Source organism: Arabidopsis lyrata (genome assembly GCF_000004255.2).
Source record: "Arabidopsis lyrata subsp. lyrata unplaced genomic scaffold ARALYscaffold_6, whole genome shotgun sequence".
NCBI classification, from domain to species: Eukaryota; Viridiplantae; Streptophyta; class Magnoliopsida; order Brassicales; family Brassicaceae; genus Arabidopsis; species Arabidopsis lyrata.
The window spans coordinates 22,270,864-22,283,069 of record NW_003302550.1 but is presented as its reverse complement, the minus strand read 5'-3'; the positions used below and the strand labels follow the sequence as shown (position 1 = coordinate 22,283,069).

At 39.8% G+C, this 12,206-nt stretch overlaps 4 protein-coding genes across 4 annotated transcripts; 2 read left to right on the top strand and 2 right to left on the bottom strand.

Annotated features, from left to right (window-relative positions):
• Nucleotides 1–111: 111 nt before the first annotated feature.
• On the top strand, nt 112–2,511 carry LOC110227439 (the record flags this gene model as incomplete). The annotated part of the gene is made up of 2 exons (XM_021021534.1): nt 112–1,720; nt 1,799–2,511. Coding segments are annotated over exons 1-2 (2,322 nt in total), but the record flags the coding sequence as incomplete, so codon positions are not given.
• Nucleotides 2,512–6,758: 4,247 nt separating this feature from the next.
• LOC9308747 (probable transcription repressor OFP9) lies at nt 6,759–7,825 on the top strand. Its single transcript, XM_002874747.2, has one exon. The coding sequence runs from the start codon at nt 6,887–6,889 to the stop codon at nt 7,439–7,441; it is 555 nt and encodes a 184-aa protein (XP_002874793.1). The 5' UTR covers nt 6,759–6,886; the 3' UTR covers nt 7,442–7,825.
• On the bottom strand, nt 7,825–9,621 carry LOC9308746 (probable plastid-lipid-associated protein 1, chloroplastic). Its single transcript, XM_002872631.2, has 3 exons — nt 9,005–9,621; nt 8,408–8,603; nt 7,825–8,323 (listed from the first exon to the last, which is right to left on the bottom strand). The coding sequence occupies exons 1-3, from the start codon at nt 9,460–9,462 to the stop codon at nt 8,009–8,011; spliced, it is 969 nt and encodes a 322-aa protein (XP_002872677.1). The 5' UTR covers nt 9,463–9,621; the 3' UTR covers nt 7,825–8,008.
• Nucleotides 9,622–10,942: 1,321 nt separating this feature from the next.
• Nucleotides 10,943–12,015, bottom strand: LOC9308745 (death-associated inhibitor of apoptosis 1). Its single transcript, XM_021022066.1, has one exon. The coding sequence runs from the start codon at nt 11,757–11,759 to the stop codon at nt 11,133–11,135; it is 627 nt and encodes a 208-aa protein (XP_020877725.1). The 5' UTR covers nt 11,760–12,015; the 3' UTR covers nt 10,943–11,132.
• Nucleotides 12,016–12,206: the final 191 nt, after the last annotated feature.

The window sequence follows — 12,206 nt, the reverse complement described above, 5'->3', positions numbered from 1 at the left end:
CTAGAGAGGAAGACTCTCACGTTCTTGTTTCGTTTTTGCTTCCGCCTCTGCATTAGTTGGTATCAGATTCATCTCGTTCTTGGAGGGAACTGATCTTTCTTGATCTCGACGATGGCTCCGCCTAACAGAAAGGTTGAAGGAGACGATGGCCGTGTCACCATAACGACACACGATTGGACAGAATTTCGTGATGCCCTTCTTGCATCACAAAACAGTTTGCAACAATCCCTTACCGCATCGTTGCGAACCATGACGGAGACGATTACACACCATCTTGGAGAACAGAATCGACAACGTGGAGGAGAAGGAGTTGGAGCAGAGATAAATCCTTTTGCTCCTGGGGTGAGACCTCAAGGAGAGATAGTGAATTTTCGACAACCTGATCATCGTTTCCCTGATACACGTTGGGAAGCAAGCTTCAAAGTGGAGATTCCAGAGTTTCATGGTGGGATTCGGGGAGATTTGCTCCTTGATTGGTTAGTAGCTGTGGAGGAAATTCTCGAATTCAAGAAGGTTCCAGAAGATCGCAGGGTTGCGTTGGTGGCAACAAGATTTCGCGGGCATGCCGCGTCGTGGTGGCAACAAACCAAAACCACCCGTGCTCGTACAGACAAAGAACCAATCCGTTCATGGGACAAGCTGAAGAAGAAATTGCGGGACACATTCCTTCCCCACAACTATGATAGGACGGTGTACAACAAGCTACAAAATCTAAAACAGGGCAGCCGCTCTGTTGATGAATATGCAGAAGAGTTTTATCTCTTGATTACACGCAATGTTATCTTTGATAGCCAATTGCAGCTGGTCTCTCGTTTTATTGGAGGGTTGCGAACCCAACTTCAGAACGCCATGTCGCAGTTCGATCCATCATCAGTGGCTGAAGCTCACCGGCGCGCTGCCTCTTTCGAGCAACAATTTCGCTCATCTTCATGGTCTGCACCAACCAGCAAGACACGGCTGCAAGATCAAAGCTCGCCTCCACAGACAAGTACAACACGGGAACAAGGAGCTGCGCCTGAAGCAGTGACCCGCGCACCACCGGAGGAACAGGTGCTGAGACGTTCCACCCGACCTAATGCCTTGAGGTGTTACGCGTGCGGAGAAGCAGGTCATCGCCAGACTGCGTGTCCAAACCAAATGCGACGGGGATTGATTGCAGAAGAATTCCCAGAGGGTAAAGAGCCGGTTTATGATTCATGTGGAGATGAAGAAGCGGTGGAAGAAAGCTCTCCTATTTTTCAAACCAACGGTGATACAGGAAGATTATTAGTGGCTCGTAGAACATGTTTGGCTCCTCCAAGCCGCACAGATACGTGGCTGCGAACTAACATTTTCAGGTCTACTTGCACAATTCAAGATCGCGTGTGTAGTTTCATTATCGACTCGGGCAGATCTCGCAACATAGTGTCCGAATATGTGGTGCGAAAATTGGGACTGCCGTATGAAGCTCATCCAGTACCATACTCGCTTGGTTGGATGCAAGACGGAGTGGATATTTGCATCACTCACCGTTCACTGGTCGCGTTCTCGATTGGTCCGCTTTACAAAGAACGTACATACTGTGATGTAGCCCCCATTGATGTCTGTCATCTTATCTTGGGCCGTCCTTGGGAGTTTGACCGTAAGATTTTCCACGATGGAGCAAAGAACACCTACAGCTTCACATGGGAAAGTCATCGCATTGTTCTCCTACCAACACCCAAGGTTCCTCAACTCGGAGGTAACACGTCACAGCCTGCAACTACTGCTCCAAATCCACCTACACCAACACAACCCACATAGTTACTGTGCTCTTTAGCAAGCTTTAACGAAGAGCTGAAATTAGAAGGAGTAGCATTTGCTCTATTCGTCTCCCCCATCTGCGCGATTTTACCACAAACCGCCTCCTTACTTGACAATGTCTTACAAGAGTTCCCGGATGTTTTTCCAACAAAACTACCAACGGGTCTTCCTCCTCTACGAGACATTCAGCATCAGATTGATTTAACTCCAGGAGCAGCACTACCAAACAGAGCACACTATAGAATGAGTCCACAAGAGCATGAAGAGCTTCGTCGACAAGTTGAGGACCTACTACGCAAAGGTCACATACGAGAGAGTCTTAGTCCTTACGCGGTTCCAGCGTTGTTAATCCCTAAGAAAGACGGGACTTGGAGGATGTGTGTTGATAGTCGCGCCATTAATAAAATCACGGTACGCTACAGATTTCCTATTCCGCGCCTCGACGATTTGTTGGATCAAATTGGGTCAGCAACTATGTTTTCGAAGATAGACCTTAAGAGTGGATACCATCAGATTCGCATTCGGCCAGGAGATGAATGGAAGACGGCGTTTAAGACTCGAGAGGGCTTGTTTGAATGGCTTGTAATACCGTTCGGTTTGTCAAACGCACCCAGTACGTTTATGCGTATTATGAACCAGGCGCTGCGGCCGTTTATCGAAAAATTTGTAGTGGTGTATTTTGATGATATCCTCATTTTTAGCTCATCACTGTCAACCCATGCTGCTCATTTGCGGGAAGTTTTAGGCGTGCTACGGCGAGAACAATTCTTTGCTGCGAAACAGAAATGTGAGTTTGGTGTTCCTAAGGTTTTATTTCTTGGCTATGTTGTGTCGGATCAAGGCTTATCCGTGGATAATTCGAAGATTGAAGCTGTTCGTTCTTGGCCCATTCCACGCACAGTAACAGATGGTCGAAGTTTTCATGGCCTAGCATCCTTTTACCGGTGTTTTATACCACATTTTAGCGCGATCATGGCACCTATTACCAGTTGTATGAAGGAGGGTAAATTTGAGTGGTCGCAGGAAGCTGACGTCGCATTCCGGCGGATTAAGGAGCTGTTAACTTCAGCCCCGATCTTGGTCCTACCCAATTTCTCTCTTCCATTTGAGCTGCACTGCGATGCGTCTAAGCTTGGCATTGGAGCTGTCTTGAGCCAACAAGGTCGTCCGGTCGCGTATTTTAGTGAGAAGCTTGCGGGTGCAAGAGGTCGTTATAGTACATACGATGTCGAATTTTATGCGGTAGTGCAGGCTATCAAACATTGGCGACATTACTTGGTGCATCGCGAGTTCGTGTTATTTACTGACCATGATGCACTACGTCACTTAGACAGCCAAGCTAAGGTTTCATCTCGTCACGCCTCATGGATTTCGTTTCTTCAACAGTTCACATTTTCAATACGACATCAAGCCGGGAAGACGAACCGCGTCGCTGACGCATTGAGTAGACGCCACGCTTTGCTATCATCAATGCATACGTCCGTCTCCGGGTTTTCCACGTTTGCTGATTTATACGAGTCTGACCCGTATTTTGCGAAATTCTTCCTGAGATCAAACAAGGAGCACATGACAAGTTCACTATACATGATGACTTCGTATTTTTTGGGTCACGGCTTTGTGTTCCAGCGTGTAGCCTCCGAATTAAATTTGTTAGTGAGCTACACAACGAGGGTTACGTTGGGAGAGATAGAACGCTGCAGCTAGTTTCGGCGTCATACTTTTGGCCTACTTTACGACGTGACGTCGAGCGTTTTGTGGAGAGGTGCCGTGTTTGTCAACAGAGCAAAGGAAAAGCGTCAAATGCAGGACTTTATTTACCTTTGCCCGTACCAACGCAGCCTTGGACTGACATTAGTATGGACTTTGTCTTAGGTCTTCCGCGCACTCAACGTGGCCATGACTCTATCTTTGTCATCGTGGACCGTTTCTCAAAGATGGCCCATTTTGTGCCGTGTAAAAAAACAACTGATGCGGTCAATGTGTCTACTCTTTTCTTTCGAGAAATTTATCGGCTGCATGGTCTTCCCGCCTCAATTGTGTCGGATCGAGATTCACGTTTTCTTAGTCACTTTTGGCGCTCGTTGTGGAAATTATTGCGCACAAGTCTTGACATGAGTACGGCATATCACCCGCAAACGGATGGCCAAACGGAAGTTACCAATCGTTCTCTCGGGGATTTACTACGTTGTCTTGTAGGAGACAACATCAAGAGTTGGGATTCTAAGCTAGGACAGGCTGAATTCGCATACAACCATGCGGTAAACCGGAGCGTGGGCATGAGTCCATTCAAGGTCATTTATGCTGTTGTACCCCGCTGCCCACTGGATTTAGCGCCATTACCAGACCACACTCGTATTCATGGACAAGCTTCAGATTTCGTGGAAGAACTCCAGGAGCTACATAAGCGCACTCATCAGAATTTGGAGACATCGGTAGCAAAGTATAAGGCGGCAGCCGATACCAAGAGATGGGAGGTGCTCTATGAGGCTGGCGACCTTGTGTGGATCGTCTTAACGAAGGAACGCATGCCCTTGCGTGAATATAACAAGCTGAAGTCACGTAAGATTGGGCCCGTGGAGATTGTGGAGAGAATTAACGAAAATGCTTATCGAGTTAAGTTGCCGCCACACCTCAACACGTCTGATGTGTTCAACGTCAAGTATATCTACCCGTTCCGTGGCGATAACGACACCGTGGATTCGTGGTCGAATCCTTCCCCACCGGGAGGGACCTGATGCAGCGCATCTCTACCTTTGGGCTTGTGTCGTGGGCTTTAAGCAACCGACACTTCTTGTTGAGTCAACGTTTAATTCTTTCTTGTTTTGTTACGGATATTAACATATCCTGCTTCTTAGGAGATTTGAGTCAGATTTTTAGTTGTTACGGATATTAACATATCCTGCTTCTTAGGAGATTTGGGTTTATCGAGTCGTCGTTATAAAAGGCTATAAAACGCCTAGTCGAGTCTTTGTTAGAGTCAGTTTTGAGATTAATAAGAAAAAAACCAAAAAGAGGCAATCTTAATTGCCCAAAGAGCTTGTGTCAAGCTAGAGAGGAGGACTCTCACGTTCTTGTTTCGTTTTTGCTTCCGCCTCTGCATTATGCAATTCATTCTAATTTGTAAACATTGAAATTTACAAAACTTGTTATATTTGTTTTGTGATATTGTATATCGATTAAAATGTTTATCTTGCATTTTCGTATCAATCGTATCATGGGGTTATTAGCCATCAAATTCGAATTAGACTGGAATTTTTTCTTCTAGTGTATAACAGTAGTATTGAAAAAAAAAAAAAAAAGCTTTTAACAATCTAAATTTGTAGTCGTCATCGTTGAGAAATGTCGAGAAACTAACGATATGAAACACACAAGAAATAGTTGATTCGGTGACAACTACGAAACGAACAAAAAAAAATGTAGTTGGTCGTTAGTGAGTGCGAATTGAACATGTGTTTTATGTTGAAGAACCGAATTTGAGAACGAAATGTGATTTTAATTTTCTTAGTTAATAGAAAGAACAAGTTTAGACCTAATGATAAAAATGGTAAGGAAGATGTAATAGACAATCATAAACCCTAGAAAGTATGGACCATAAGTGTAACATGTGGTTTAACTGTCAGCCTAACAAGTTGGTAATGTACTTACTGACTGTATTTAGATCAACTTTAATCAATTTTTCATTAATATTTTCGTGTTAAAAGTTTACTTTATAGTTTAACAGCTTAATTAAAAATCCATAACCAAAATAAAAAGTCATATGGATATTGTCACATGACAAAATCCCTAAAAGAACCAGTTCTATAATCAACAAATACATAAATCACCACAAAGTGATTCTATCCAGCTGTGTAACATCTTTTAGGGTTAATCTCCAATTATTGCATATACTCTTTTGATGAATATAACACGAGATAACTTGTTCTTAAAGACAAACTCCATTTGTAAAAACTCAATGCAAAAAAAAAAAAAAAAAAAAAAAACTCAATGCATAAAATGAGGTATATGTACAAGCCAGCAAGATAAAGCCTGTCTTGTCTCCAAGGCAACAATGTATACTTTGTATATAACAATTCTAACCAGTCTAAACTATTGAACTGTAAAGCCTGAGAAATTTGAAAATTGCATCATATAGGTTCTAGCGACATCATGTATGGCACATTACAACAATTAATATGTACTTTGAGAAAATGTAAAAAAAAAAACAGTTTTTGAAGTTAGAATTCATCAATAGCCACTTGAAAACCACAATTAGCTAGCCTTAGATATTTTTTACTCTCTATTTCTAATTGAGACAAACTAGTTAAAACAACATATTGATCACTTTTTCCACATTACCAAAAGCTTTACAAAATAAAGTTTAGATATGTATCTCATCTTCAACAACAACAAAACTAAAGTAGACATGAAGATGGTCTACATCACATCATAAATCAAATTAATCACCCCTATATTTCTAAAACACGACACAAATACATGCATTTAGCACACCTTTCTTAAAAAAAGAATTCAGTTATCCTCAATCATACCTAATCTTCTCTATTATATTCCAACTTTTGATTTGACATATATTTTTGAAGAACTACTAAATCTTTTCTTTTCAATATGTCTTATATATTAGTTAAGTGATAGTAGTCCATTTATCATTGTTTTATTATTGATTTGAAATAATGAATCAAATTTCACTAAACACACTCTTTTCTTTGATTTTGTTGAAAATTTATAAATTCGAAAAATTAAATAAAGTTCAATCTAAAACTTATATATCAAGTGTACAACTTTTCATTGCATTATGAACACAAATCTTAGATATTGATTTTAAAGAATATAAATAAATAAATACTAGTTTTACACAAATGAATAACGTCGAAAACTTGTAGTTAGTCTAAAATTTAAAAAGAATCTCTTTTATTGAGTTTTTAATTAAATTAAGATCAAGACATAATCATGATGAACAAGCCCCACATTTTCAATTTACACTTTTTTTTTTTTTTTGTGTGCAAATTTCAATTTACACTTAAATGATTAAATTAGAACTCTTTTCTCTTTGCGTTTACAAACATTACTCATCCACAAAACCTGATTATAATGTGATTAAACATTCAACATGAAACTCGTAAACAGAGCAGAAGAAAAAACAGAGAGAGAGAACAAGAAACTAAACAAACAATCACAACACCAAACCAGAGAACCAAGAATCTGCAGAGCTTTGTGTTGCGGTAACAAAGCAAGACTCAGCATTTCTTCTTGTTCTTCGGCAGAATCAGACAAGAGTTCAAGATTTTCAGACCAGCACGGTTCGCTCTCTAGCTTGGCACACTACATGGTTCAGGAGAAGCTAGAGCAGATGATCAGAGAGACACAAGAAGCCACACATCAAGAGAAGATAAGACAACAAAAGATGAGAAGAAGAAGAAGAAGAAGTGAGGGTAGCATCAGTAGCACTAAGTTCATAGTGATGATGGCGATGGAGAAATGTTCTTTTGATCCAAGAGAGGATTTTAGAGACTCCATGGTTGAGATGATTGTGGCAAACAAGATCAAAGAAGCAGATGAACTTAGAAGCCTCTTGGAGTACTATCTATCGATGAACCCTCGCGAATACCGGTCTGCCATTCTCGAGATCTTTTACGAGGTTTGTGCTGATCTGTTTCGTAGCTAAGAGAGAACAAAGACCAGTTGTTTCTTTTAAATGTTTGTGTAAGATACCCGGTTTGTAACAAACCGGTGTTATGGGTAATAAATAGACTGATTCAGATGCCATTTTATAAACCAAAATTAGAAACCTGAAATTACAAAAATCTGAAATGAGATACAATTTCGATTTCAATTTGGTAACCCCTTTGTTGACAACCTGATCTGAACCAAACTAATTTCAGTTTTAGTTGATCAGACATTTCACAAACTGTAAACATTCAACCAAACTGAACCAGAAAATCCGAAATGCCAGACATAGTGCACACTGCACACCCTCCTAGTTTACGATAAACACTTCATTTTAAAAAAAAAAACTTTAACAAATGTGAATCAATGTTTAGTCTTGGCTTAGCAAAATCATAACCGGCCGATCCAATTACGTATCTATGTATATATATTCCAAGAGTAACATCCATTATGCATTATAACTCTCCAACAGGTAAAAGAAGCTATATAACAGTTACAACAATATCAAACACAAGACACATAGTTCTATATATGTTACTATGGATGTCATGCGAGTAATTATGATTCAAGGGTTTAAGAGAGAGCTTCCTTCTTTGATGAGAACAAAGACGCTTCCGCCATCGCCTCTCGAGATCCGAAGGTCTTTGTCGAGATAAGTCGTGAGCAGCCACGACTGTGTGTTATCACTAGGCAGAGAAAACTTTAATGGTGGTTGGTTTGAAATGGTTCTAGCCACTGAAGAAGCAGTGTCTTGGACTGATGTAAGTATCCCTTTAATGGGGTTGAGATCGATTTTCTGACCAAGAATCTCCACGGATTCAGGGATTTCAATCGAATCCATTAGCTGAGGAGTTCCAATAACACCTTGCTCGAACTTAATCTACAACAAACAAAAACAATCCAAATAGATTATGTAAAATGGGCATTTACCATTTGTGGTTTAAGATGAAGACTGATGACTAACCTGGACGCGTTTAGGACTACGGATTTCGAACTTAGCGTTAGTGCTAAACGATGTAGTGGAAAATGGACCAGCAAACCGGACAGAGTTTTGGACGGTGAAGCTATCGGAATCAATGGTCTGTGAGATCTCATCAACTTTAACCAACGGTTCAATTCTTCGTGAGAGCAATGGGAACAGACCCACGAACGACGTGTACCTACACGAGATTACCACTGAAAAATAAGTTCTTGATACATAACAATAACATGACGCTATATCCAACTATAAGGGAAGACTCATACAACTATAAAAGCCAACACACAGAATCATAATCAAAATTCATAATTAAATCTTCTTGAAATCACAAGAATCTACAAAGAAAAGTTCTCGATTCATAATAAAATGTACTGAAATCATAAGAATTTTACCGTTTTCCCTAAGAAATAAAATCCATTATGTAAAAATTTCTTCTGATTATTGAACTAATTTGAATCATATGTTGCAAAGAGACGACACTACAACATGCTTCACTATCTAAGAGACGCATTCCCAACGGAATTAAACAGTTTTCACCGGAAAAAAAAAAAAGAAAAGAGAATCGGAGGAAAAATTACTTACGCGAGAATCCATTTGCCGTTGAGGAGAAACAGAGCTTCGTTAGGAGCTGGAGTAGGGTTCTTAGACTCAAGCTGCGTGATAAGCTCACTGATCTCAGCTCTCGTATCGCTCGATGCGCTTAAACCTCGATCTGTTCCGTACAACGAATCCGCTAGCGATCTCTTTAGCCTCTCCGTCTCCTCCGCGGATTCGATTGCTCCGTCTGCTACTTTCTCCGCCACCGATACTGGTGACGATGAGGATAATACTCTCTCAACTCCTTCTTGACCCCATTCGTCGTTGATGTCCGTGGCTCGGATTTTGAAATCTGGCCGATGAACAGAGATTCCAATCTCCGATCGCCGATTGACTGAGTTAATCGGCAGTAGAATCGGAGATTTTGACTGGGATTTAGTGTTTGATGAGCTTGGAACTAGGGTTTTGCAGGGGAATTGGCTGAACAATGGTACCGTCGCCATTTTTGTTTTTTTTTTCTTCACAAGCAAATGAAATCAGAGAAATAAACTCGAACCTCACACATTAGGAAATTCCAAGTCGCATTTTATAACCGTTGAGCTGGATAGTAACTGACGTTTATACCCTTCACTTATACTTTAGCTTATGGTCCATACATGTCAAAATATATTGGATAGAATAGGAATTTTAAATAAAACGAATGAACTAAGCTATGATTTTGACACGTGGGTGGTTAAAGATCATCGTTTGCGATTCGACATGGCCTCGTGTGAAGCGAGGATTATTTTCATTTTTCAGTGATTGACTTGAAATTGCCGACTTTGTGAAAAATCCATAAAATTTGTGGAAGAATTTTTTTCTTCAACAGGAAATATTTAAAATAATTTGGTTTAATTTGGATTTTGTCTCATATATTTTTTTTTTTGGTAGGGAGTTTTTGTCCCATTATTTGTGTGGGGGAGATTAGTTTGGGTTTTGTACGAGAGAAACGCCATGCAAATGGCATGATGGATCTAGAATCTTCGGACGTCTAGTACTCTTCTTTTTGGCCGATTTTTGTGATCTTCCATCGTCAGTATTGTGGACGGTCAAGATTCTCTCGAATGCAAAATATCTAAGCAGCGTTTCGAGCGTTCTGAGATCAACGAACGGCGATGATCCACAGTACAAGTTGTATGGACTAAATGGGCCTGTATAGTATATTTAGTGAGCCTTTTATTAACCAAAAAAGACCCATTTAAAATGCATAAAATAGTTTTGTATCCAATAGACCAATAGGTCCAAATACCTTCAAATTAGAGAATACCTAATTTTTATACTGATTTCTAGGGATGTCAAAATGGATTAATACCCATGGGTTATCCGAACCCGCCCATGATTTTAGTGGGTTTGGGTAGAATTTTTTTACCCATATATATATATATGGGTTTTAGTGGGTTACCCTATTAGGATTATGGGTTTAATGGGTATAACCCATTAGGGTCATGTGTTACCCATGGGTTTCATAACCAAAACTAAAAAGTAAAATTTATATAAATATATGTAAAATATCTTCTTTTCTTTACAAGTATCTTTTTTATTTGGTTTTATGGTTCTTTGGATTTGTGGTTTTAAGATTTTAGTATGCTTTTCTACTTTAATATCTAGATTTTTTAATTTATTATTTAAAAACTTTTGTTGGTTTACAATTTTATGTTATTTTTTTGGATTTTTATTATTTATATATTTTATTATACATATATGGATACTCATATAACCCATTAAGCCAACGGATTTCTACAATAATGGGTTTGAGTATGTAAATTCAACCCATATAAATATATGGGTCGGGTCAAACCCGTCCATTAAACACTCGAACCCATGTGGGTTTGGGTCGGATCGGGTTACCCATTTTGACACCCCTACTGATTTCCGAGTTTGGCGATTAAGCTCTTGAGTCTTTATATTGAAGATGTGTTAGCATCATCATTACTAATCTTTCAATGAAAAATAAAAATAGTAATCTTGAATTACTTTTGATCTCTAATAATGAATAATACTCCAATTTCCAATAAGAGAAACATAGACACCGTAATTAAATTTCATATGGAACACTCTCGTGAATCTCTAGGCACACCAGTACCTCACTGAAGTCACGTGCAACCGGACTAATATGAGCCGTAGGATTCAATAATCAATAAATGTCGAGGATCTCGATGATCGGACGGTTACAAAGGGGACACGATCCTCGATTAAGCCACACCTCTCGAGAACACACTCTGCAAAAAGTATGTCCACATGGGATAAACGCTGCTCCTTTCTTCCTTCCCATGCACACGCAACACACCGAATCATTTCCTCCTTTAACCGTCGACGACGACGCCGTTAATCTCTCCGTTTCCTTCCCTTCAACGACGACTCTCTCCGCCGTTTCTTCAAGCAATCTCATTAACGATACTCTTAACGGCGTTAAACTCCCTGATGCTTCCGTTTCCTCCGTTCGGTAATTTCTCTCCGCTGCTAAGGCCGTTGCGAGATTCATACCTTGATTTAACGGACCCGTTACATGATCCGACCCGGAAACGAATCGGGTTTCATATGGTTCGTCGCCTTCGCGAGTGTTACTACTGGTTAACCGGAGACCCCATGTTGGTCCACAACATCCGATTCGTTTGAATCCTAACCGTTCTTTAAGAGTTCGTTTCCTTCTCCTAGTTCGATCGACACCACCGTCCATTTGAAGTCGGAGCAAATCGAGGAATGTCGTTGACTGTGGCGTCTCCGGCTGGGCTTGACTAGTTTCAACAGCGAGTTGACTCATTGTCGACTCAGCTACAGACGTGTTAAAGAAGAGAGGACTACGAGAAGAATAAATAAGAATGGATTCTGAAAAAAAATTCCGCCATTGAAGAGAGAGTGTGAAGTGTTTTGGAATTCGTGTATCGCTGGGGTTTTAAAGCTTCTTTCGGTTACGTCCGAATTACGATTGGAGTCATTATTATATTATTCTCTTTAAATTGAATTTAAGACGAATTAATACTAAACGTTTCACTTTTAATTTAGATAAGATGACATTCTGTCTAATTAATTATTTATTTTTTTGCTATGATTCAGTTCTGATAAACTGATACTATGGAATTTGGCAATAAACTAAATAAATGATTCGAATTTTGGACAGTTCGTTTTTAGATTGAACATTACCAAGTTGGATACAGTTGAGTACAAAAAAAAAAATAAACACAGTACAAAAATTTCATGACAAACTTGG

Excerpts from the sequence above, each read along its gene's own strand:
- LOC9308746 (XM_002872631.2), bottom strand. The coding sequence starts at position 9,462 with ATGGCGACGGTACCATTGTTCAGCCAATTCCCCTGCAAAACCCTAGTT. Across the intron at positions 8,604-9,004 it reads AACGGCAAATGGATTCTCGC|GTACACGTCGTTCGTGGGTC; the intron begins GTAAGTAATTTT and ends AATCTCGTGTAG. Across the intron at positions 8,324-8,407 it reads GTAGTCCTAAACGCGTCCAG|ATTAAGTTCGAGCAAGGTGT; the intron begins GTTAGTCATCAG and ends TGTTTGTTGTAG.
- LOC9308745 (XM_021022066.1), bottom strand. The coding sequence starts at position 11,759 with ATGAGTCAACTCGCTGTTGAAACTAGTCAAGCCCAGCCGGAGACGCCA.
- LOC9308747 (XM_002874747.2), top strand. The coding sequence starts at position 6,887 with ATGAAACTCGTAAACAGAGCAGAAGAAAAAACAGAGAGAGAGAACAAG.